General features: G+C 40.0%; 1 protein-coding gene across 5 annotated transcripts in view; it reads left to right on the plus strand.

Moving 5' to 3' along the window:
- Window positions 1-2,411: 2,411 nt before the first annotated feature.
- Window positions 2,412-25,661, plus strand: part of LOC135257033 (tumor necrosis factor alpha-induced protein 2-like) — a 29,204-nt gene continuing 5,954 nt past the window's right edge. The window contains exons 1-9 of one of the 5 annotated variants that reach the window (XM_064339406.1): window positions 2,412-2,483; window positions 13,413-13,607; window positions 15,312-15,497; window positions 15,830-16,478; window positions 18,176-18,290; window positions 18,581-18,718; window positions 19,265-19,359; window positions 19,535-19,627; window positions 20,070-20,193. In XM_064339406.1, coding sequence (XP_064195476.1) covers window positions 2,471-2,483; window positions 13,413-13,607; window positions 15,312-15,497; window positions 15,830-16,478; window positions 18,176-18,290; window positions 18,581-18,718; window positions 19,265-19,359; window positions 19,535-19,627; window positions 20,070-20,193 — 1,608 coding nt within the window. In that variant the 5' untranslated portion in view covers window positions 2,412-2,470. Of the gene's footprint in view, window positions 2,484-3,776; window positions 3,870-13,412; window positions 13,608-15,311; window positions 15,498-15,829; window positions 16,479-18,175; window positions 18,291-18,580; window positions 18,719-19,264; window positions 19,360-19,534; window positions 19,628-20,069; window positions 20,194-25,661 lie in introns of those variants that run through there. The other 4 variants (XM_064339408.1, XM_064339407.1, XM_064339409.1 and 1 more) reach the window with 4 other exon arrangements.

The raw sequence follows: 25,661 nt of genomic DNA on the forward strand, positions 1-25,661 counted from the left end.
CTTACAAACTTACAAAAATGCGAAGTTACTCACACATAAAAAGTATTATAACTCATTAAGACTAGACAAAATCTAGGCCTGCTAATAAAAGTACTGATATCAAAATTAGGCCAAGTACAATACACAATACTGGCTATCTTAGTTAACACTAATTCAACATGCTGTATTCTAAAGCAATGCTGCTACCCAATGTTTTCTATATTATTTCAAGTAACTTGGCTCTTTGTTTCTTCTTCTTACCATCTGAACACATTGTAGTCATTCAAACTTTTAAGTGTCACATCAAAGTATCACATAATTTTGTAACTCCAAGACGATGTTGCATGTCATCATGTAGCCTAAAGTTCAATATATTTATGATGATCAGGTCAGAGTTGATCAGATCAACATATTGACAACACAACATATTGATCAACACATTTCCAACATATTGGACAGAGTGTAGCACAGTGGGTAAGGAACTAGACTTGTAACCGAAAGGTCGCAGGTTCGATTCCCGGGTAAGGACACTGCCGTTGTACCCTTGAGCAAGGTACTTAACCTGCATTGCTTCAGTATATATCCAGCTGTATAAATGATACAATGTAAAAATGCTATGTAAAAGTTGTGTAAGTCGCTCTGGATAAGAGCGTCTGCTAAATGCCTGTAATGTAATATCAAAAACCTCCTTAGGGACCCCTGTCAGTAGTTCTCTTTCTATTTCTCATTTTCTGCAAACAAATACAAATGACTGTTGATTGTTTGAGGTATCTATTCTGCATTGTGTGGCTATGTCAAGTTAAGTCAAGTCAGAAACAGGGGGTTTTGATGACTTTTGGTTTCAATTAGCCAGTATTATCAGATTGCCATCTAATGCCATCCATGTCAGTTAGAGTGATTGCCATCCATTTAATTTTTTTTTTCTTTTTTAATGACCGCATGGAAGAACACAATTTAAATGATTGTTTTAAAAACCTGGTGAACACAGCAGAAAGAATATGTTTATACTTGTCAAGTTTATTGTACAAGCTCTCAAAATCGGTGACATTTCTGATTGTTAAATACTGTACATACGTGCATACAATAAATATGTGCAGTATTTAGAGTTTGTTTTCACATTAAAAAAGGAATAATATCCCCGAGCAGATTATCAAAGGATCTGTGATATGACCATCATCATCAGTGTCACCATGTCATGATCAGAATTTAGCTAATGTCAGGACTCGCGGGGGGGTTTGGACCCAAAAGGAGAGGGAAAAAACTCAAAACTCCAAAATGGGAGGAGAACAAAAGACTTTACTCAAAGGGTAACAAAGGGAACAAAAAGCCTCGCAGGGCAACTCTTCAAACACAAAGACAAACTTCAAAAAAAAAACCCAGGAACAAGGAAAATCCAGAAAATCAAGAATGCATTAGAGTTTGCAAGAAAACAGTTTAATTTAATTATTTATTTATTTATTTATTTTTAAAGCAACATCTATGGAATTGAATAAGTATTTTGGAGGAATTTGCGATCCCATAATTCCAAATTCCTACAGTAAAAATCCAGACTCCATTGCATGAATACCTGGGAAGGTGGGCTTCATAAATATATCAGACTTTGTAGAAAACAATTTGATTTAATTTTTCTATAGATTTTTTTAAGAAGCACAGTGTATATGACTGAATGGGCATTTTGGAAGATTTTCCTATCCTATAATTCCAGGTTCCTCCAGTAGAAATGCACAAACTCCATGGTGTGAATACCTGGGAAGGTGATCTTCAAGTTTTATTTTAATTATTTTATTGAATTTTTAATAAGCACCATCTATCGAATTGCAGGCAATTTGGAGGAATTTGCCATCCTATAATTCCAAATTCTTAAAGTAAAAATGCGTGGATTCTATTGCATGAATACCTGGGAAGGTGAAGAATATATTCGACTTTGTAGAAAACAGTTTGATTACATAACTTTATTGAATTATTTTTTAACTTATTTTAAATGGTAGGCTATGTATAAAATTGAATGACCATTTTGGAGGATTTTATCCTCCCGTAATTCCAAATTCTTAAAGTAAAAATACACTCCCTTTTTGATTATTTAATACTTTAATCTGGAGTATTTTTACATTATTTATTCATTCATTTATTTATTTATTCATTCATTTATTGGAGTATTGAAAGCGCAAGTAGTAGGCTAACCTAACTTTATCTGCGGTAGAACTGCCTCACAAACGCCATAGCGTAAAGAGCGATGAAGACCACGCACTATTTTTGGAGCGGTGGGCTTTACCGATCCGCAGTTCAGGAACGTATATAGGCTAGTATGTAGCCCAGGCTGCCCATCTGAGATCAATATAGGCTACAGATGGGGGACTTTTATAAACCACGCCATACCATTCGTCACGTTTCTTAATTCCAGCCAAATAAGAGTGAACTGGACCCCGATCAAAAAACTGCAGAGGGAACATCAAGGTAAGACTTCGGCAGTGGGCTGCTCTCTTCTGGGCAGATGGAGACGAGAGGTAAACGGGATCCTCAGATAGTCACATTTATCTCTTTTATGTTGCAACAAGGCGCAGACTTTAGATTTTGCGGGGTACATCGTGCCAGTGTGACTGTCCTTGGTTTTTACTGTTTCACTGAGAAATCTGTGGCATTTATGTGAGGGATCTACATTCGGATTTTTAAAAATCTAAACTTTCTAAAATGCAATGTAGGAAACACTAGAATACTTACAGCACGCATACGCTCATGTTAAATAAATTGGATGAGCATACATAACAGCTGTAGGCTACACTTTAGAATAGTGGTAACCAACAGTTCCTGGAGATCTCCCATCCTGTAGGTTTTTATTTCAACCCTGATCTGCCACGCCTAACTCTACTAATTATTAGCTCAACAAGATGTTGAACAGAATGTATTTTGATATGGCTGGAATGAAAACCTACAGGACGGTAGATCTTCTGGAACAGGGATGGTTACCACTGCTATAGAATATTACCTTAAATTCAACCTCCGCCCCACCCTGTTTAAGTTTCAATTCTGTCCGGAACCGGAGGATCCGAGTATGCTTAATAGGGTAAAGGCTTAGACTACGTTTATGTTTGAATACTTACAGCACGTAGCCTATAGGCTACGTTAATATTCAATAAATGGGTTGAAGGCTATGATTCTGATTTACCTCCTCATCTGGTGAAAGTGTACCATGGGCTTCTACTGATCGCTGTGACAGGGAGCATCACTTACTATCTCACCCGAAAAGACGTTTAGCCTGTAGGATGTATTTTGATATGGCTGGAATGGAAACCTACAGGACGGTAGATCTTCAGGAAGAGGGATGGTTACCACGGGTATTGAGTGTTACCTTAAATTCAACTCTTCTCTCAGCCTCCGCCCCACCCTGTTTAAGTTTCAATTCTGTCCGGAACCGGAGGATCCGAGTATGCTTAATAGGGTAAAGGCTTAGACTACGTTTATGTTTGAATACTTACAGCACGTAGGCTATATGCTAATATTCAATAAATGGGTTGAAGGCTATGATTGTGATTTACCTCCTCATCTGGTGAAAGTGTACCATGGGCTTCTACTGATCGCTGTGACAGGGAGCATCACTTACTATCTCACCCGAAAAGACGTTTAGCCTGTAGGATGTATTTTGATATGGCTGGAATGGAAACCTACAGGACGGTAGATCTTCAGGAAGAGGGATGGTTACCACGGTTATTGAGTGTTACCTTAAATTCAACTCTTCTCTCAGCCTCCGCCCCACCCTGTTTAAATTTCAATTCTGTCCAGAACCGGAGGATCCGAGTATGCTGAATAGAGTAGAGCTAAATTATACGTTTCTGCTGTTTCGGGACTCAGAATAAACATTTTGCTTTGGATGAGATTATAGCCTACTATGAAGGGTGAGTGAATTCAACGTATTGAAAAATAATTTCAAATGAATCGGGTACTTAAAATATAGGCTATAGGCTATATACTGTGGCTGAAAATGCTGTAGGGTATATCTTTTTCCAAAAAAGTTAGCCTATATAGGCCTACCCTGTCAGCAAGATGAGGATTAATTGAAATATGTTTAATTTTCCGAACCCAGCTGTTTTAACCGTTAGCACCCTCGTTTCATGTCCGGAAATCTGAATAGGCTACCGAACACAAGTGCATCAACCGTTAAAACACAGGACTTATCCATCCATCCATCCATTATCTATACCAGTGGTGTCAAACTCGTGCCATGGAGGGCCGTGTGTATGCAGGTTTTCATTCCAACCAATTAATGCTGCCTTAATTGAGTCCAATTACTCATTCAGCCATATGCGTTTAACTGCATTGAAGCACAGAATATAAGAAAATTTTTATTTAGACAATGCGGGTCACCATAGACGTCGGGTCACCATTGTGCACAAACCTGCATCCCTAATTCAGCAAATAATTTAACTAATTATATAATCAAGATCTGAGGCTGGAATGAAAACCTGCATACACACGGCCCTCCATGGCACGAGTTTGACACCACTGATCTATACCTACTTAAGTTATCCTGTGCAGGGTCGCACGGGGTACTGGAGCCTATCCCAGGCAGCGTGCATTGGGCGAGAGGCAGGAATACACCCTGGACAGGCCGCCATCGCCAATCTATCGCAGGGCACACACACCATTAAAAAACAAACAAACAAACAAAAACAGATACCAAACCACAGCTTTTGTTCCAAAGTAATCCAAAATGCAGAAACCAAAAGACAGAATCCGAGATGAAATGTAGAATGGCAGGCCTAGATGTAGGACTCAGATGCCCACTTCCAACTGTTACAAACTTCTTCCCAAGTTGCCCAAAACTTAACTTAAAAACTAAAAGAAAGCCACATATTTTAACTGGTGGAAAAGAGTAGGGGGCAGGGTCATCTCCTGGCTATGCTGGATGAGCACTTTACTTTGAAGCTTCCTATGGCTGAGAACGGCCAAATGGTGAATTACATGTCTGACAGCCGGTATATAGGCCATTGGGATTGGGATGGCAGGTATGCCATCCCGCCAAGTTACGCCTTGGTGGGGGCATGCCCCATACCTATACAGCACCGAGAGTTTGGCACTTTTCAGGGTTCCCCACAGAAATAACCACAACAGCCAAAGACACTCAGCCCTTAAAAACATTAAATTCTGTACATTCTGACCCCATTTCAACAGACAGATTTCATAAACAACTTCACATGTCCACACAATAAAGCCCCAAACTAAGGGGATTTTGCGTTTTCTCCTTCTTCTTCTCTTTCTTCTTCTTCTTCTTCTTCTTCTTCTCATTCTTATTTTTCCTGCCACCTATCCCACTAACAACTTCACCTACACGACCCAATCAAAAACGCGCATACACACGCAAAATACCCATACCTTTTTACTCTAAAACATTTCCAGTTTACACAGCTAGTCCGCCTGTGGCCTAGTGGGCAAGGTTACAGTCTTGGGAACACGGGGTCGTAGGTTCGAGCCCAGCTAGGAACACCTTTCTTTAAAGGAGTACCATGGTGATTTTCACACTTTCTCGGTTTTATGTGCTATATGCACAAGAGGCATTAAACAAACACAATGAGTAAAGTATTAAATATGTCCGTTCTGTATTTTCGGAGAAATATGCGTTTTAAATTTATCGTCCTATTTTCAACCGGTTGAGAAAGTTCTCAACTTGGTGCCTCACGAACACAGTAACCACTCCCCTTTCCATGCCCCGTAAACCCATGGATAACTCGAGACCCATAGTTTGCGCCGCTGGCTTACGGGCAAGACAATGCAAATATTTCACTAACGTTAGGTTCACTTAAATTAGAGTGCCTTTTAAGGACTATTAGATTATTTCTGGTTATATTCATTTAGCTAGCTAGCTAGCTAATGTTAGCTAACTAGGTAGTTCGCTTTCAAAAGCTATGTTATCGATAACATTAGCTAGCTAATTTGCTTTTATGAGGACGTTATAGTTCTGCTTTCATCTTAACTTGGCTAGCTAGATAGCAAAAATTATAATTGTCAACGTCCTTATCTTAGCTATCTATCGATACTTGATATACTACTAAGCTAGCTAGCTTGTGAAAAGTCTCCCAAAAATAGCGCTTATCATGGGGGTAGCTAATGGTAACGGGGCACGGTCTGTCAATCATAGCTAGCTGACAGTTGTCATTACCACGCCCAGACGGTTCAGGTGAACTTTTATAGTGGGAAATTTAGGCTTAGAAAAATACGTTTTCAAGTACATTGAAATGACTGAATAATAAAAAAATTATGCACATTCGTTTTGTTGTTGCCTAAAGACAACTGGGAAGTGTCACGTTCAATCACCATGTTACTCCTTTAACCTGCTTCGACCCTCACTAATAATTGTCTACTACTTATCAATTATTGCTTTTGCACCATATCTACCCGCCGTTCACCGTTCAGTTATTAACCGGCTACAATATTGCTATGCCATATGCATTATGACGTACCGTCTGTACGTTCAGTTATTAACCGGCTACAATATTGCAAAGCCATGTGGATTCAACGGGAGCTCTTCTGTGCTTACTGGCCTGTGTTCTTCTTTAAAACCACCGGCAGGTTTGCTAATGATATTTCACGCATTGCATAGCTATGGCATGGTGCTGCACTAACAAAGTCACAGACTGGTAAACCTCCGGTTTAAGGCTTGAATCCCGCCTCGCCCTCAGGCAGATCATTTCCTCTTTTACACTAACGTTTTCTTACACTTATACTTGCTTTACCAAAACTCACTCACGGCCACCCATATGCATTTCATGACGGCAAATGTATTCCTTTTATTAACAAGTTACACCAGTTCACCACTGTGCCATTTCGACTAACTATATTTCTTCACTTGGCTACCGTACAAAACCTTCTTATCAGCAAACGCCACGTTTCTACATTCATGTTACCTCGCCCTGTTCTCTATCTAGCCACATACAAACAATTACTACGTATGTACGTACCTATCAAAATGCCTTATAAACCTTACAAACACTAAAAGTGCATCTTCACGAAATAACAGACAACGGAGCAGGACAGAAGGGTACACAAGTTGCGACCTAGGCAGCGCTAATTCTACAGGCTTGCTGATTCTTTTGTCAATCAAGGCTTGTTGGATGCCCGTCAAATCCGTGAGTAGCCTACATACACTGGCCATATTTCACTTTTTCTGATGCGTTTACAATTACGCCACCGCACCACTTGTCACAGCCACTGTTTTACATATATAGCAAACCGAAACTGCTAAACGTGCACGCTCATCAGAATGTACAAATTCACACAAGGATAGCCATAATCCACAACCGTTTCTTACAGGGTCACTTCGCATTTCTCACTCTCGTAATAAAACGCTTTGCAAAAAGAAATGATATCTCATAAAAAACATGTTTTCAACGTACAAAAATGCCAAGTTACTCACACATACAAGACATACACCGTCAATAACTCATTCATTCAGACTGCCAAAATCCAGGCCTGCCATTAAAAGTATTGATATCAAAATGACGCCAAGTTACGGTACTACAAACACTATAGGCTATCTTGCCTCACCGAAATTTCATAACATGTATTCCAAAGCAATGCTACCCAATATTTCCTCAATTCTTTCAGTGTCCCACTTCTGCTGATGTCCCACATTTCCTGAACCCACTGCAAATATAAAATAAAATAAAATAAAATAAAATAAAATAAAATAAAACAAAATAAATGAATCTATGTTAAATTATTGAACGTGTGACCTTCAGCCAGGTTTTATCTTCTGATTCCACAAAAGGCGTTACACCTAAATAACTACTGCGGGGGGGGGGGGGGGCTATGCTACACCACAAGTGAAACCACATGCGCTGTAGACTTATTTTTCCACCTAGCCACTCTTTTGGCCTCATTTGCTAAGTATTTGCGGCCCTTTTATAGACGCTAACTAGATGAATAGTGTTTTTAGCCTACATATTCACTAAGCTACCATCCCGGAGCTTTGCGCTGGTAATGTGACCGAAATGCGGCTGAATAGCAGCTGCGTCAATTGCTGGGTCGGGCTGTCAAAAACCCTTATCCTGCTTGTCTGTTGTAATTAATAAACTCACTGTCCACAACATAGCGATTGATTTTCATAATTCATCAAGGCATCGTGTAGGCTAATTACCAGACAGGCTATATCTGATTTTTGATATTATGAAAGTTATGCATTAAATTGTGATCTTTTTTTAAGATTGAGATTATCTCTGTTGACCATGTCAAATGGTAGGCCCAATGTAAACATTCTGTGATTGTGCGGTTAATGCATACATCCATTATCTATACCTGCTTATCCCTGTCCTGCTGAAAAAAGCATTAGAAACCATTAGAAAATTTTCAAATGGTTTCTAATGGTGCATAGTGGTCTCTACTGGTGATCTAATCGTGTGTACTGTGTTTTAATGCAATCTAATGGTCAAGTACAATGGATACCTTATAATGAAACCCAGTAGTGTCGGGAAAATGACAATAGCCTTACACAGGGCACCACTTATGTCAGGATTATATTTCTATATTCTCACATTGGGCACCACTTATGTAAGCGAAGCAGTGTAACTGCACAAGTAAAAAATCAGTCTCATAAGATTAGAGTTAGGGACAGGCGCCCAAACGAGCTCCTTTGATTGGCCAAAAGGGTTCTCTGATCTCTGAACAGTGCCCGCCCCTGGCTCTACAGGTGCACAAATCACTTTTGCTCCACATTTCACTGAGATATGTGGTGCAAAAGTGAGAGGGAGTGGAACTAGTCATTTGTTAGCAAAGAAACAGCAGACTCGCAGTGGTAGATTCAAGGAGTTGTAGTTATTGACTTGTGTTTGTGCTAGAAAAATATCAACAACAAAAAAAATGTATTTGTGAGAAAAATTCTACAGGTGTGCAACTCTCATTGCAATTCACTGATTTGCAGATGTGCAAATTTAGTCTATGACTACGGGTGTGTGAATTTGTTTTGCACCATATTCACTGCAGCAACTGTAGCAAAAATGTGAGCGGATGAGTAGCTTAATTTGTGATTTGTAGAATAGGATTTGTGCACCTGCAATGAAGAATTTGTGAAGGTATAACTGTTGTGTTGTGTTTGAGGGAGAGAACAAAAAATTTCTCTGTGACTACAAATTCCATTGTCACAGGTGCTCAGTTGTTTTGGTCCAATAATACCTTCATACTTGTCTTCTTATGTTCAACTGTGTCTCCCCCAACATTCAAAGTTAACTAAACTTTCATCAGCAAACGGGGGATGTCTAAGGTGATGTCAGAATATATTGCCAGCATGTGTATGTATAATATTTTGTTTAGTAGCTTTTAAGCAATGCCACTTTTTTATGTGGTTCCCTTTCAGATCATCCTGCAGAACAAGTGATGTCACTTGAAAATGACAAAGGACATGAAGCAGTTGCATTAGAGCAACCGCCTCTTACATCAAGTTCAGACTGTTCCTGCCCCTTATTCTATGCATGCTGGAATAGGCTCCAGCCCCACATGACCATGACCAGGAGTAAGTGGGTCAGAAAATGGATGGATAGATAGATACATGGGTACATAGATGGATAGTCGGGGGGGTGGCTATGCTACACCACAAGTGAAACCACATATGCGGTTCACTTATTTTTCCACCTAGCCACTCTTTGGGCCTCATTTACTAAGGATTTGCGGCCCTTTTATAGACGCTAACTAGATAAATAGTGTTTTTAGCCTACATATTCACTAAGCTACCATCCCGGAGGTTTGCGCTGGTAATGTGACCAAAATGCAGCTGAATAGCAGCTGCGTCAATTGCTGGGTCGGGCTGTCAAAAACCCTTATCCTGCTTGTCTATTGTAATTAATAAACTCACTGTCCACAACATAGCGATTGATTTTCATAATTCATCAAGGCATCGTGTAGGCTAATTACCAGATAGGCTATATCTGATTTTTGATATTATGAAAGTTATGCATTAAATTGTGATCTTTTTTTAAGATTGAGATTATCTCTGTTGACCATGTCAAATGGTAGGCCCAATGTAAACATTCTGTGATTGTGCGGTTAATGCATACATCCATTATCTACACCTGCTTATCCCTGCCCTGCTGAAAAAAGCATTAGAAACCATTAGAAAATTTTCAGATGGTTTCTAATGGTGCATAGTGGTCTCTACTGGTGATCTAATCGTGTGTACTGTGTTTTAATGCAATCTAATGGTCAAGTACAATGGATACCTTATAATGAAACCCAGTAGTGTCGGGAAAATGACAATAGCCTTACACAGGGCACCACTTATGTCAGGATTATATTTCTATATTCTCACATTGGGCACCACTTATGTAAGCGAAGCAGTGTAACTGCACAAGTGAAAAATCAGTCTCATAAGATTAGAGTTAGGGACAGGCGCCCAAACAAGCTCCTTTGATTGGCCAAAAGGGTTCTCTGATCTCTGAACAGTGCCCGCCCCTGGCTCTACAGGTGCACAAATCACTTTTGCTCCACATTTCACTGAGATATGTGGTGCAAAAGTGAGAGGGAGTGGAACTAGTCATTTGTTAGCAAAGAAACAGCAGACTCGTAGCGGTAGATTCAAGGAGTTGTAGTTATTGACTTGTGTTTGTGCTAGAAAATATCAACAACAAAAAAAATGTATTTGTGAGAAAATATTCTACAGGTGTGCAACTCTCATTGCAATTCACTGATTTGCAGATGTGCAAATTTAGTCTATGACTACGGGTGTGTGAATTTGTTTTGCACCATATTCACTGCAGCAACTGAAGCAAAAATGTGAGCGGATGAGTAGCTTAATTTGTGATTTGTAGAATAGGATTTGTGCACCTGCAATGAAGAATTTGTGAAGGTATAATTGTTGTGTTGTGTTTGAGGGAGAGAACAAAAAATTTATCTGTGACTACAAATTCCATTGTCACAGGTGCTCAGTTGTTTTGCTCCAATAATACCCTCATACTTGTCTTCTTATGTTCAACTGTGTCTCCCCCAACATTCAAAGTTAACTAAACGTTCATCAGCAAACGGGGGATGTCTAAGGTGATGTCAGAATATATTGCTAGCATGTGTATGTATAATATTTTGTTTAGTAGCTTTTAAGCAATGCCACTTTTTTATGTGGTTCCCTTTCAGATCATCCTGCAGAACAAGTGATGTCACTTGAAAATGACAAAGGACATGAAGCAGTTGCATTAGAGCAACCACCTGTTACATCAAGTTCAGACTGTTCCTGCCCCTTATTCTATGCATGCTGGAATAGGCTCCAGCCCCACATGAACGTGACCAGGAGTAAGTGGGTCAGAAAATGGATGGATAGATAGATACATGGGTACATAGATGGATAGTCAGGGAGAGGCGCAAGTTTACAGGTGGTACATGTGTCTCTTTTGAATGCAGATTAGTGAAAAAGATGACTTAAGAATGAAAGTTTGAGTATTATTTGCATATTTTTTATTTTTTTATTTTTTTGAGTCAGGCTGTTATTTCGATATATTTTTGCATGTTAATCTTTCTAATGCATCACATTATACAGATCCATTGTGTTCTTGTTTTGTGTCTCCCAATAAAAGATACAATGAGATGTAGGTGTCAGTAATATCCTATGTGATTTCGTTGTAGCTTTAGCAATGCCAATCCCTTGCGTCACGGAGAGTGAAACACTAAGAGCTGAATGCCTTCATTTGAACAACACCGTTGTTCAGTGCAGAATCATAACAGTAAGTGTAAGATCAGCTCAGATTCAAAAATGGCCAGGAGCAAAGTGCATCTACAAGTGGACGCACTTCAACATAGGTACTGCACTTATTCAGTCTTTCTCTGTACTGCTATATAACTGCCCATTCAGTTTTTGTTTTATTTGTATGTTAATTCAGTTTTAAGATGAGATGAATTGGAAAGGCACTGTAAGCAGGCCTATCCTCACCCGTGCCCTACCTCACTGATGCCTTCTGGTGAAAATGGAAGCAAATCTCCTGCCAGCAATGCTCCACCAGCTATATAAAGCCTTCAGAAAGTGGAGGTTGTTATAGCCAACAGGGTGGACCAACTCCAATTTAATGGCCATAATTTTAATGAATGCTAGTCAGGTGTCCACGTACTTTTGGCCATGTAGTGATTATACATACATACATATAATGTAATAAGTATGTATACGTCATCTAGCCAAAACGGTTGAGTGACATGCCCATAGAACAGCACGGTGACATGAGTAGTTTACATAAAAGGTTCTCATTTCATTGTAATATGGTAGCGGACACAAAAACAATCTATAATCTTCCCAGAATTCGATATCATTCTATCCGCCCAGATTCTTCATCGACACCTCTGAAGCCAGACTGACAAACAAGGACTGTCATTTATTTTCCACCAATTGGACCGATGTAACTTGCTCCGGGACTGACTGACCATGTTGGTCACCAATCTACACCCTGAGCCAACCAGAGGAAGATGGGTTTCCCCCTTGATCCTGGTTCCTTCCCACAGGGAGTTTTTCCTTGCCACTGTTGTTCTAGGCTTGCTCCTGTGGGGGTTTCGGCCAGGGTTGTCTGTGAAGCGTATTGCTGCAGTTGCTGTGATATGCGCTATGTAAATACAATTTGATTGATTGATTGATGAATAAACATATTTTATCATGCATATCTTCCAGATATGAGATATAAAGCCATCCTGATTGGTTTGAGAATTAAACTATTATTAGACTACAGATTTTTTTGTATACCCAGTTTCATCTTGAAGACAACAACATCTAGAGCCAGAACATTGGCTTCTGTCTCAGTTGTTGTCCTCTCCCAACCATTCACAGTAAAGTGCCTGAGAACTGCAGTTCAACTACATTTTCCTGTATTGGTAATATTTGGGTGCAGAATGGTAGTTAATTGGACAGTCTAAATTGGTATGATTGTGTGAGTGATTGGTATGGGTGTCCTGCGACGGACTGGACTAGTCCAGGGTGTTTTCTTGCCTCTTGTTCTGTGCATGCTGGCATAGGCTCCAGCCCCACATGAACGTGACCAGGAGTAAGTGGGTCAGAAAATGGATGAATAGATAGATACATGGGTACATAGATGGATAGTCAGGGATAGGCGCAAGTTTACAGGTGGTACATGTGTCTCTTTTGAATGCAGATTAGTGAAAAAGATGACTTAAGAATGAAAGTTTGAGTATTATTTGCATATTTTTTATTTTTTTATTTTTTTGAGTCAGGCTGTTATTTCGATATTTTTGCATGTTAATCATTTCTCATAATGCAATAACACATTTATACAGATATCCATTGTGTGTTCCTTGTCTTGTGTTCACCTGTGTCTTCCCCAACATTCAAAGTTAACCAAACTTTGATCAGCAAATGGAGGATGACTAAGGTGATGTCAGTACATATTGCCAGTATGTGTGTATAATATTTTGTTAGTAGCTTTATTAACTTTTAGGCAATGCCACTGTTTTATGTGGTTCCCTTGCAGGTCACCCTGCTGAAGAGGTGAAGACACTTAAAGATGACATTGAAAATGGAGCTTCTTCATTTGAACAACCACCTGTTGTATCAAGTGCAGAGAATCATAAACATGTAAAGTGTAAGATCAAGCTTCCAGAATTCAAAAAATGCCCCAGGAGTCCCAAAGCTGCCATCGACACAGTGGACAGCACTTCAACAATAGGTACTGCAATCTTCATTCAGTCTTTCTCCTGTATCTGTCTATATAACTGTCCATTCATGTTTTTGTTTTTATTTTGTATGTTACAATTTACAGTTTTACAGATGAGATGAATTGGAAAGGCAACTGTAAGCCAGGCCTAATCTCTCAACCCGTGCCCTACCTCACTGATGCCCTTCTGGTGGAATGGAAGCAAATCCCTGCAGCAATGCTCCACCATCTAGTATAAAGCCTTCTCAGAAGAGTGGAGGTTGTTATAGCAACAAAGGGTGGACCAACTCCATATTAATGGCCATAATTTTTAATGAGATGCTCTATGTCAGGTGTCCACGTACTTTTGGCCATGTAGTGTATATACATACATTTTTACATACATACATGTAGATTATGTATACGTATACAAAAATATACATGCAAGCATACATATACGTATACATATAAATTCTGCATTTCCATTACTATGTAGCTGGCACACAAATGAGACAATTTAACTTCTTCTCAAGAATCAATATACATGATTTATCCCCAGATTTCATTATTCTGAGCCACCCGAGCTGCTACCACAGGACCGTCATTTATTTGCCACCAATTTGACCGATGTAAACATTGACTGACTGACCATGTTGGTCACCAATCTACACCCTGAGCCAACCAGAGGAGGATGGGTTTCCCCCTTGATCCTGGTTCTTTCCCACAGGGAGTTTTTCCTTGCCACTGTTGCTCTAGGCTTGCTCCTGTGGGGGTTTCGGCCAGGGTTGTCTGTGAAGCGTATTGCTGCAATTGCTGTGAAATGCACTATATAAATACAATTTGATTGATTGATTTATAAACATATTTTATCATGCATATCTTCCAGATATGAGATGTAAAGCCATCCTAATTGGTTTGAGAATTAAACTATTATTAGACTACAGATTTTTTGTATACCCCGTTTTATCTTGAAGACAACAACATCTAGAGCCAGAACATTGGCTTCTGTCTCAGTTGTTGTCCTCTCCCACACATTCACAGTAAAGTGCCTGAGAACTGCAGTTCAACTACATTTTCCTGTATAGGTAATATTTGGGTGCAGAATGGTAGTTAATTGGACAGTCTACATTGGTATGATTGTGTGAGTGATTGGTATGGGTGTCCTGCGACGGACTGGACTAGTCCAGGGTGTTTTCTTGCCTCTTGTTCTATGCATGCTGGAATAGGCTCCAGCCCCACATGACCATGACCAGGAGTAAGTGGGTCAGATAATGGATGGATAGATAGATAGATGGGTACATAGATGGATAGTCAGGGAGAGGCACAGGTCTACAGGTGGTGCATGTGTCTCTTTTGAATGCAAAGTAGTTAATTATATGACTTAAGAATGAAAGTTTGAGTGTTAATTGCAAGTTTACATTAGTGTGGTTTCTTGTAACTATGTTGTGTTATATAAAAAATATGTCATGGCTTGTCAGCTGGTGTTTTTCAATGTTTTTGCTTGTTAATCCTTTCTCAGAATGCAATAGCACATTTATACAAATATCTATTGCGTGTTCCTTGTCTTTTGTGTTCAGCTGTGTCTTCCCCAACATTGAAAGTGAACCAAACTAGTGAACCAAACTTTCATCAGCAAACAGAGTATGTCTAAGGTGATATCAGTAACCTATATATTGGTTGTATATGTGTATAATATTCTGTGTTTAAGCACTGCCACTTTATGTGGTTCCCTTGCAGATCATCCTGCAGAAGACGTGAATACGCTTAAAGATGACAATGAAAATGGAGCAGCTTCATTTGAACAACCGCCTGTTGTATCAAGTGCAGAAAATCAGAAACGTAGAAAGCGTAGGATCAAGTTTCCAAAATTCAAAAATGGACCCAGAAGTCCCCAAGCTGCAGTGGATAGTGCTTTGCAAATTGGTACAGTAATATGCATTCAATCTACCTTCTTTATCTATCTATGTATTTATCTGTCCATTGATGTTTTGGTTTTTATTTAGTATTGTACCATTGCATTCTAAGATGGGGAATGGAAATTCATCCCCTGGTTGAGTTGGTTTAGCTTCTTTTGAGATCATTCTACAGTCTGTTTCCTAGTGAAAGGAATGGACCTTGCAGTGCACTGTCACAAGGATATTGTCCCTGACATTGAATTGTGTTGACTTATATCAAGTTTACTTATTTAATACTGATGTTAAGGGGAAAAGCAGAATTTGGCTTTTTAACCCAGAATCAATCTTGGTTCTCTTTAGAGCGCTCTTTCAAGGAGAACATAGAGGAGAAGAGACTCAAGGAGGCTGACTGCCAGCTGATCAACAGAGAGGAGAATCTGTTCTTGCAGGGTGCAGGCCAGGAGGGAGTGGAGAGGGGGGGCAGGGACAAAGAGGAGGCTGAACTGCAGGAGGACTATGAGAGCCTTCTGGTCCTGGTGCGGCTGGCCATCCAGAACTCGTTTAGTGCTGAGCCTGGTGAGCTGGATGCTCTGAGATCAGCAGTGAGTGTAATCCTGCAGGAGGAGGAGCAAGACCGGAGGTGGCTGGAGGAGACAGAGGTGAAGGCCCCAGTCTGGAGGCCTCGGCAGTGCCGACACACCCACGATGCCTTGCTGCAGGTGATGGTCGAGAAGCGGATGGAGTGCATGGAGGACGTGGCTGTTGCAGACAGGCTCTCCAGTTCCCTAAAGAAAGAGGTCTGCAAGATGGGAAAACAGGTGCATGTGGACCTGCTGAAGGTTGTGCAGGATGTGAAGACCTGCTATCCCGCCGAATTCAATGTGTGTGACACTTACGCCCGGCTTTACCACCAAGCTTTCTCCAGTCAGCTTGTCAAGATGGCTGAGTTTGACCTTAATTTCGATGACCTTGTTTACCTTCTGAGCTGGGTGCACAATTACTACCCAAAGTAAGTAAACAGTATATGAAGCAGAGTGTGTGTATTTATATATAGATGGCTGACAAAGGGACAACCTGAATAAATGAGTGGAGAAATGTAACAAATGCAGATGCTTCCTCACAGTTGTGCTGCATGATACAATTAAGCAATTAACATCCTATCAATGTTCTGTGGCATGTATACAAATGCTGAGCAGGCCCAGTTGGACCCAATTGTGGATCAAGATGGTAAGAGGAAAATTATTGGGTTCATTATTGGGGCACAGATGGCTAGAGCTTCTGTCACAAAAATTGCTCAAGTGGCTTGTGTTTCCATAGGAACAGTGACTAAAGTGACATCTGAATCTAGATTTATGGGACATCAGTTAATAGGGTCAGGAATTGTGGTTGAAAGCACACATGCGATGAACCTTGTGTATTAGTGTGATATATAAGGAAAAACAGATGAGAAACTCTTCTTCAGGTGACTGAGAATGTCAATGCAGGACGTGATCAGACTGTGTCAGCAAGAACAGGCCATTGACAACTACATTGAGAGGGATTTTATAGTAGGGTTGCAGTGCATACACCCCTCATTGCAAAGACAGATGCACATTTGAGAGTTCAGTGGTGCTTAAACCATAGACACTGGTCTACAGAGATGTGGAAAAAAGAGATATGGTCAAATGAGTCATCCTTCACCATATTCTCAACAAGTGGGCAAGTGCATGTGTGGCATACACCAAAGGAATGGTACAAGTCTAAATAATTGACTGCTACAGTTTCCTAGCATGGTTTGGGTGCACTTAGAGGGTAGGGTCACTGCAAATTAATACAAAGTTATTCTGAGCGATTACCTTTATCTTATAATGAAACATTTCAATCCTGATGGGAGGGGTCTCTTCAAGGATGACAGTGCCCCAAACCATGGGGTCACCGAATGGTTAGATGAGTATGAAAGTGATGTGAATCACTTGATGTGGCCTTTGCAGTCACCAGATCTAATTGAACACCTATGGGAGATTTTGGACTGACATGTTAGACATCACGCTCTACCTCCATCATCAAATACACAAATGAGAGAAAATCTTTTGGAAGAATGGTGTTCCATCGTTCCAATAGTGTTCCAGACTTGTAGAATCTATGCCAAGGTGTATTGAAGCTGTTCTGGCAGCTTGTGGTGTAAAGCTGTCATATGAATGACAGTGATGCACAGATGCAGCAATGCAACCAGGAATGCGGTCAGTTGTGTGGCACTTTTTTTTACCATAATGTGACTACTTAGCCGTAAACAGAGGGCAACAATCACACAAAAAGAAAGAGCGTGTGGATTGTCCTTTTAGACAGAATGTCATAGGGACAACTGGATGGAGTGGAGGTGGCAGGGGTACAGGAAATCACCAGCCCTCATCCTCATAGTCAAGATGAGAAACATTACTGACCCTGGGGTGAATTCATTGCTTTACATCTGAGGATATGAAGAATAGTGACTCTTTTCATTCCCATTAACTGCCTGGCTCATAAGAAATTAGTCCATCTGAGAGATAACTGCACTGAGACAAAAATGAGCCTCCATAGAGGAAACGTATCACCACATTTTTTTTTGTTATCATTAAAAAATGGATCAGCATGTCACCACCAATGATGCTACCCATAATTGTTTAGAGGTTTAAAGCTTCAGTAAAGCTTAATTACTGTAGTCATGATTCTCCATTGTGCTGGTTTCAGTGATGTTTTGAAGCACGAAGAGCTGGAGAAGGACATTGACATTGAAGCACTTGGGCCCCTGCTCCCCGAAGCAGTAGTCAGACCAATTGAGGAGAAATATCTATCCCAAAAAGAGGTACATTCTTCCACACCATTACTCAACACCAAAAGAAGCAGATTTGATAAAGCCAATGTACTCTGAAGATACCAAGTGGGTTTAAGTATAGAAGACCATGCTGTAAGTTAAGCGTGGGCTGTAAGGTATTTGAAAACTTCAAATATGTACCGTGCAATTTGTCTCCTGATTTTGGAGCATGTGGAGAACACTGTCATTGGAGACAATTGGAGGCAAAAGATAATTGGTCACCAGGTTTTTAAAAATGTTGTTTGTGAGACAGAGTGGATTTGATGAAGTAATTTGATCAGATTGGTGTTTTTCAGAGTAAGTTGGGGGTGTGGGTGTCCAATGCCCTGAAGCATGAGGAGAACAGCTGGTGCAGCGGCTCATTACCTGAACTCATATTAGACCATTATTACTCCACCATTGCCATTGATGTCATAGAGGTGATTGATTTGTCAGACTTTATCAAACTATTTTACTTCACCAAAAATATTGTGCAATGTCAAGTGTTGCCACATTAAATTCTGCATTCTAAAGACAGCATTGCAAAATAAGTTTGTGTACATATTGTAAATTGTATTACTTATAGAAAAAAAGACTTACTTGAAAATGGTTATGATGACAAATGTGTAATTGTATCTGCATTAAATACAATTCTTATATTTTGGATTTAACGTTTTGCCATTATGTTATCATACGTTGCTCTTTTCATGAGGAGAGACTGCCAGGGGATTAGTTCTTTGATGCTGTAGCCATGCAGTGAACTGTTTTCTTGGTTAGGCATGAACTAAAAAGCTGTTTGTTAGGCCATTACCGAGTGAGGATTAGATCCCAGTAGCCTCAATGGCTCACATGCCACCAGCACTGGTAAGTTAACCCATTGGTCAGGTTTACTGTGTTCTAGCTCAGGTTTCCTGTACTGTGATGGAGGCTGTCTGAAAGAGCTGAGCTCACATATGTCACTGTTGCATTGACTTCCTGTTTGGCAGATGGTGGATGCGGCTGTGAAGGAAACCAAAGCTATTTTCTGTGATTCGAGTAGGGCCCAGAGGATCATGTGTCAGTTGGAGATCTTCTTGATGAGGTACCTGGGAATCTGGGTAGAATGCACATTTGTGTGGGGGGATAACTGTTAAATGTTTTATCCATGTATGTATGCTTCTCAGTACAGTTTTAATATGGGCTAGGTTTCACAATGAGGTGCATTCACAAGACTGTGTTTTGCCAGCGTTTTTGTTTTTTTCACCATGTGCCTTCAGATACAAGAAATCATTGGAAGATTTCATAAAAGAAAAGCATGTGAACACCAATGCTGTGTTAAAGGCTAATTTAGCCAGTATTGAACAATTCAAGTAAGTTCTCCTTCCCCAACCATGTATTATTTTTAAAAATGTAAATGTCATAAGCTGCTTGTATTTGTATCTGTTAAATTAAGAAGATTGGAATGTAAGGTCTGTTTGCTTTTATCAACACTTGCCCTTTATTTTGGCCTACAAGTATTGCATAAACCTGCATGTTCAGTGTCAATGGGCCAGGATGCCGAACAGATATGTATAGCCATAAGAATAAGTTGATATATTAAATCATGTGACTGGAAACTTTTGGCTTAGAGTTCACCCATAAGTTCATAAATTTGCATAACTTTCTTAATTAAAAAAAAAATGTGGTTCTAAATTCTCCACAATAGACACATGGGGTCCTTAGGGAATCTTCTTCCCCATGCCTCCCTTACAGCTGAAACTGCACAGGTATTTTTTATAAGGTGAATAGGCAGTGATTTCTTTTTTTCCCCAGGGAATATTTAGAGAAATGTGCATATCTCCTACCAGAGGAGAAAAACAGATGCCTAACACTTCTGGAAGACATGGAGAACTATACCTATTGTTACTTCTTAGATGTTATGCACGCCGAATTTAAGGTATGTTGTCTTTTTAACAAATTCTTCCTGCAGAAGCATAATGTGACTCTCCCTATTTTTAAAGTTGTGGGTGGATGGGGTTGGACAGGATGCATACATATTAATAACTGCACGGATAACTTTAAAAACGGGGTACCAAGGTTTATCTTATTAGGGATCTTCGTTTCACACTGTAGCATCATCACTGGCCAGCAGAAAAATGTGAATTAGCTCCACGATAAAGAAACCTCCAGAATTCTCTGACATTTCACCTCTACATAAACAGTTACACACTGTAGTCTTTATACAATACACAAAGCATTCATATACAAGGGTATGCACCCCTGGTCAAATTGCATGTTTGCTAACTGACAAGATATTAACACAACCTCTGCAGGTAACAAACCTAAACATATTTCTTTAAATTTAACACACAATTACTTTTTATTTGCTGAATTTAACAGTTTAAAAAAATATATACGAAATGTGACATGTGCAGAGCCCTGTCCATCAGACCATAACACCTTCTTTGGCAGAATTCACTGCTTTCAAATGTTTCTTGTAGCTAGATAACAGCCTTTCTTTCCTCGCTTTAGGAATTTTTCTTGCAAAACTCTTCTCATTCAGAAGTGTACTTTGGTCTTCCTACCAACACATGTTTGAGATCTCCCCATAGATTTTCAATAATATTCAAATCTGTGGACTGTGGGCCAATCCAAAGATTCATCCTAATAATTCCTTTGTGTGGCAGCCAGTGGTACAGTACATTTTATGTGGGTAGGAGAACTAATGTATTCAACTAAATATCAACAAATCAACAAGTCAATGAAGAAACAGAAAGATATTTCAATGAGACAATGATTCAAACATACTTCAAAATCAGCCAGTTCAAGTATTTAATGGTAGATTTTTGAGTTATGTCTTGGATCATTGTCTTGTTGAAATCTCCAACCTCTTTTCAACCTCATTTACTTAATTCAGTGTTTTATTTAACTGTAAAATTCAGCAAATAAACAGCATTGTTATTACCCCTGTTGTAAGTTTTGTGTTTACATTTGTCTCTGCTGCATGAGTGTCTTGTGTTGTTCCTATTTGTAATCAGATTGACATTTGCCATCTCCAGTTAATGGGTTTGAAAAGGTAAACCTTGGCCACTTGCCAGTCGAACCTAGTTCACTCTTTTAACTTATGCTCGTTGTGTTGTGAATGATTATTACTTAGTTTGATTTCACATATATGATCTTATTTTGTTTGATTCTAATTCCCATCTAGCTCTTCTGTTTTGTTTGCTGATTTGTTTGCTGATCTTGTGTTTGACCACTGACTTGTTTCATTCGTACTTGGACCTTCTAGTTTGTTTGTCCCATTGATTTTGTGTGTTTGACCGTTCCCTCATTGTATTCGATTCCGGTTCTTGTCTAGCCCCTATGCTTTGTTTGCGAATTTGTGGTTGACCATCCACTCGTTCTTAACCTCGACTCTCGTTTTTCCCTCTGCTTGCCGTATAGTGACACCATATAGTGACTTTAGGAGGAAGAGTGTTCCCAGCTGGACTACAGGTCCTTCCATTGGGACACTATTTTGTTATTTTGCTTTGTCATTTCTCCTTTATTATTTTTGAAGGTGCAATTTTACATCTCCATTGGGGGTATGCTATTCGGACTCTTAGTTTCAGACTACAGAGTAAGTGTCTCAAAGCTTGGCATTCAAAGCCGCCTCGTGCCCAGTAACCCTTTGAAGACTTGCCAGGTTTCAGTTAGTTCTGGATGAGCAGATACTCGTTGGTCTGCATCACCATTTTCCTTTCATTACATTACATTACATTACAGGCATTTGGCAGACGCTCTTATCCAGAGCGACGTACAACAAAGTGTATAACCATAACCAGGAACAAGTATGACGAAACCCCTAGAGAGAAGTACCGGTCCAAGTACAGGGAACAACCGCATAGTTCAACTTGGACCCTGATGGTTAAACTGATTAACACTAACAACGAGAACGGCAACAACGCAATCTATGGAAAAATAAAAATAAATAAAAATTTATTTCACATTCCCCACTCATTTTTCTGATCCTACTTCCAGTCTGATCCTAGAGCAGGTTGTAGCATTGTGCATAAAAATATGTAAGAAAAGGTCACATTTCTGTTTGTGCAGACCAGGGCTGCCTGCACCATTTACATGCCACTTAATTAGTATTTCCTCAGTCAGTACCTTGAGATCTGGCAGTACTTGGAAACCCTCTGTTTTGGTATGGTTCAAATTTACTACTGGCATGTAGACACATTGTGCTTGCCCACATGGTTCTACCAATTTCCATGTGCACCATTGCAGGAATGCCAGGTTGATTCATGATACTTCATAATGAAACTGACTGCAGTTCAATTTCCAGAGCAGAACACCTGCTGTGATCAGTCAGTTTCTGACTTCCTCGTGCAGTTATTGTTTGTTCAGATATTCTTGTGCCTGATTCTGTTTTGTTTCTCCTAGTGGCATCTTTAAAAATGTACCCGTACAAAAAAATAAATACTTTTTTTTCTAAACAAAAGACAAAAAATTGTACATGGAGAAAATGTCTCATGTAAGTTTCCAAATATAAATGTAAATATTCATAGAAATGTATTGTTATGTCCCTGGAGAAAAGGGATAATCAAACAAGTGTGAATATATTTTTCTGGTTATTTCCTTACAGGTGTTATTTTGTGAATAGCTGTTAATAATTGGCCCTTTTTGGTCCAGGGTGAATTTCCCGAAAACATGAATCAGGAAACTATATCCTGTCTTCTGGAACCATCTCCCACAAAGGTTGAGTTCATTTGGACTTGGTTAATTATTTGTATGTCTGGGAACTGTCTGGCTTAATCCAGGGGGCAGAGTCCCAGGCAAAGCACTTACAGTACCTGCTAGAACATGGTCATTATGCCAGCTAGCTACAGGTAGTGAACAAATGGTGTACAGTGTAGTCTTCAGACCCCTTCACCTTTTCCACATTTTGTTACATAACAGCCTTATTCTAAAATTGATTAAATTCATTTTTATTCTTATCAGTCTACACACAATACCCCATAATGTCAGTTGAAACAAGTGAAAACAAGTTTAGAAATCTTTGGAAATGTATTAAACATAAAAAACTGAAATATCACGTTGACATAAATATTCAGACCCTTTGCTATGACACTCATTATTGAGCTCAGGTGCATCCATTGATCATCATTGAGATGTTTCTACAACTTGTTTGGAGTCCACCTGTGGTAAATTCAATTGATTGGACATGATTTGGAAAAGCACTCACCTGTCTATATAAGGTCCCACAGTTGACAGTGCATGTCAGAGCGAAAACCAAGCCATGAAGTCAAAGGAATTGTATGTGTACCTCCGAGACAGGATTGTGATGAGGTACAGATCTGGGGAAGGGTACAAAAAAATTTCTGCAGCATTGAAAGCCCGAAGAACACAGTGGCCTCCATCATTCTCAAATGGAAGAAGTTTGGAACCACCAGGACTCTTCCTAGAGCTGGCCACCTGGCCAAACTGAGTAATCGGAGAAGAAGGGCCTTGGTCAGGGAGGTGACCGAGAACCCGATAGCCACTCTGATAGAGCTCCAGAGTTCCTCTGTGGAGATGGGAGAATCTTCCAGAAGGACAACCATCTCTGCAGCACTCCACCAATCAGACCTTTATGGTGGAGTGGCCAGATGGAAGCCACTCCTCAGTAAAAGGCACATGACAGCCCGCTTGGAGTTTGCCAAAAGGCACCTAAAGTACTCTCAGACCATGAGAAACAAGATTCTCTGGTCTGATAAAACCAAGATTGAACTCTTTGGGCACAATGCCAAACGTCATGTCTGGCAGAAACTAGGCACCGCTCATCACCTGGTCAATACCATCCCTACGGTGAAGCATGGTGGTGGCAGCATCATGCTGTGGGGAAGTTTTTTAGCAGCAGGAAGTGGGAGACTAGTCAGGATTGATGGAAAGGTGAATGGAGCAAAGTACAGAGAGATCCTTGATGAAAACCTGCGCCAGGGCACTCCAGACCTCAGACTGGGGCGAAGGTTCACCTTCCAACTGGACAACGACACTAAGCACACAGCCAAGACTGGAGTGGCTTCGGGACAAGTCTGTGAATGTCCTTGAGTGGCCCAGCCAGAGCTCGGACTTGAACCCAATCTAACATATCTGGAGAGATCTTAATATAGCTGTGCAGTAATGCTCCCCATCCAACCTGACAGAGCTTGAGAGGATCTGCAGAGAAGAATGGGAGAAATACCCCAAATACAGGTGTGCCAAGCTTGTAGCGTCATACCCAAGAAGACTTGAGGCTGTAATCCAGGGGTCCTCAATCTTATCCAGAAAGGGCCGGTGTGGGTGCAGGCTTTTGTTCCAACCAAGCAGTTACACACCTGATTCTACTAATCAAGATCCTTTGCAAAGAAGACTCTAGTGTTTGATTAGCAGAATCAGGTGTGTAACTGCTTGGTTGGAACAAAAGCCTGCACCCACACCGGCCCTTTCTGGATAAGATTGAGGACCCCTGCTGTAATCGATGCCAAAGGTACCTCAACAAAGTACTGAGGGTCAGAATACTTATGTAAATGTGATATTTCAGTTTTATTTTTAATACATTTCTAAACCTGTTTTCGCTTTGTCATTATGGGTATTGTGTTTAGATTAATGAGAATAAAAAGAAATTTAATCAATTTTATAATAAGGCTATAACGTAACAAAATGTGGAAAAAAGTGAAGGGGTCTGAATACTTTCCGAAGTCACTGTACATTTCCCCATGTTCTGGTTGCAGTCTTAGGTCAATGTCAATCATTACTTAATGGTATTTTGTGATCATCTTCACTTCATAGTGAATCATTTCTTTCTCACAGAGGTGGGTGTCTTTCATTAAGACCGCACTGTCCCCCTTGACCACAGAGCATGAATAACTGGGCACTGGCTTGAAATACTTAATACCAATGTTATCCAAATGTTTTAGCCTTCCGTACTAGTGAACTATACCTTGTAATTTAGAACAGTGCCTAATATAAATTTTACTTTTCCACTAAGCAAGAGTTTGTTGATTTTCTCATGGAAGTTCTGTCATTGCCCTGCAGTTTCAGATTCTGTTCGAATGTCATGCTGCATGTAGGCTGTATTGGCTACACATGTTGGGTCAACACCCTATAAAGTGGTTTCACACTGGTGTATCCTTTTTTTGTTCACTACCTGTCCTTACAGGGCTGGGACAAAATAATGTAAACACATCACAGTATATGAATATCAGTGTAACTAGGAAAGAATAGGGCAATCCTTCACCTTCAGAACAGCTTCAAACCATCATGGAATTCTGCCACACAAGTTCTGAACCATATGTAGTTTTTTATTGGACCACTCGTAAAGAACGGAAGCCTCCAGGCCTCTGAGGGATTGAAGTGGTGCTTCAGAATCTCTAATTAAGGCTGAATGATGTTTCGATGTGGTGATTGTGGTGTTCATGGAAA

Source organism: Anguilla rostrata, chromosome 6 (genome assembly GCF_018555375.3).
Source record: "Anguilla rostrata isolate EN2019 chromosome 6, ASM1855537v3, whole genome shotgun sequence".
Taxonomy (NCBI): Eukaryota; Metazoa; Chordata; class Actinopteri; order Anguilliformes; family Anguillidae; genus Anguilla; species Anguilla rostrata.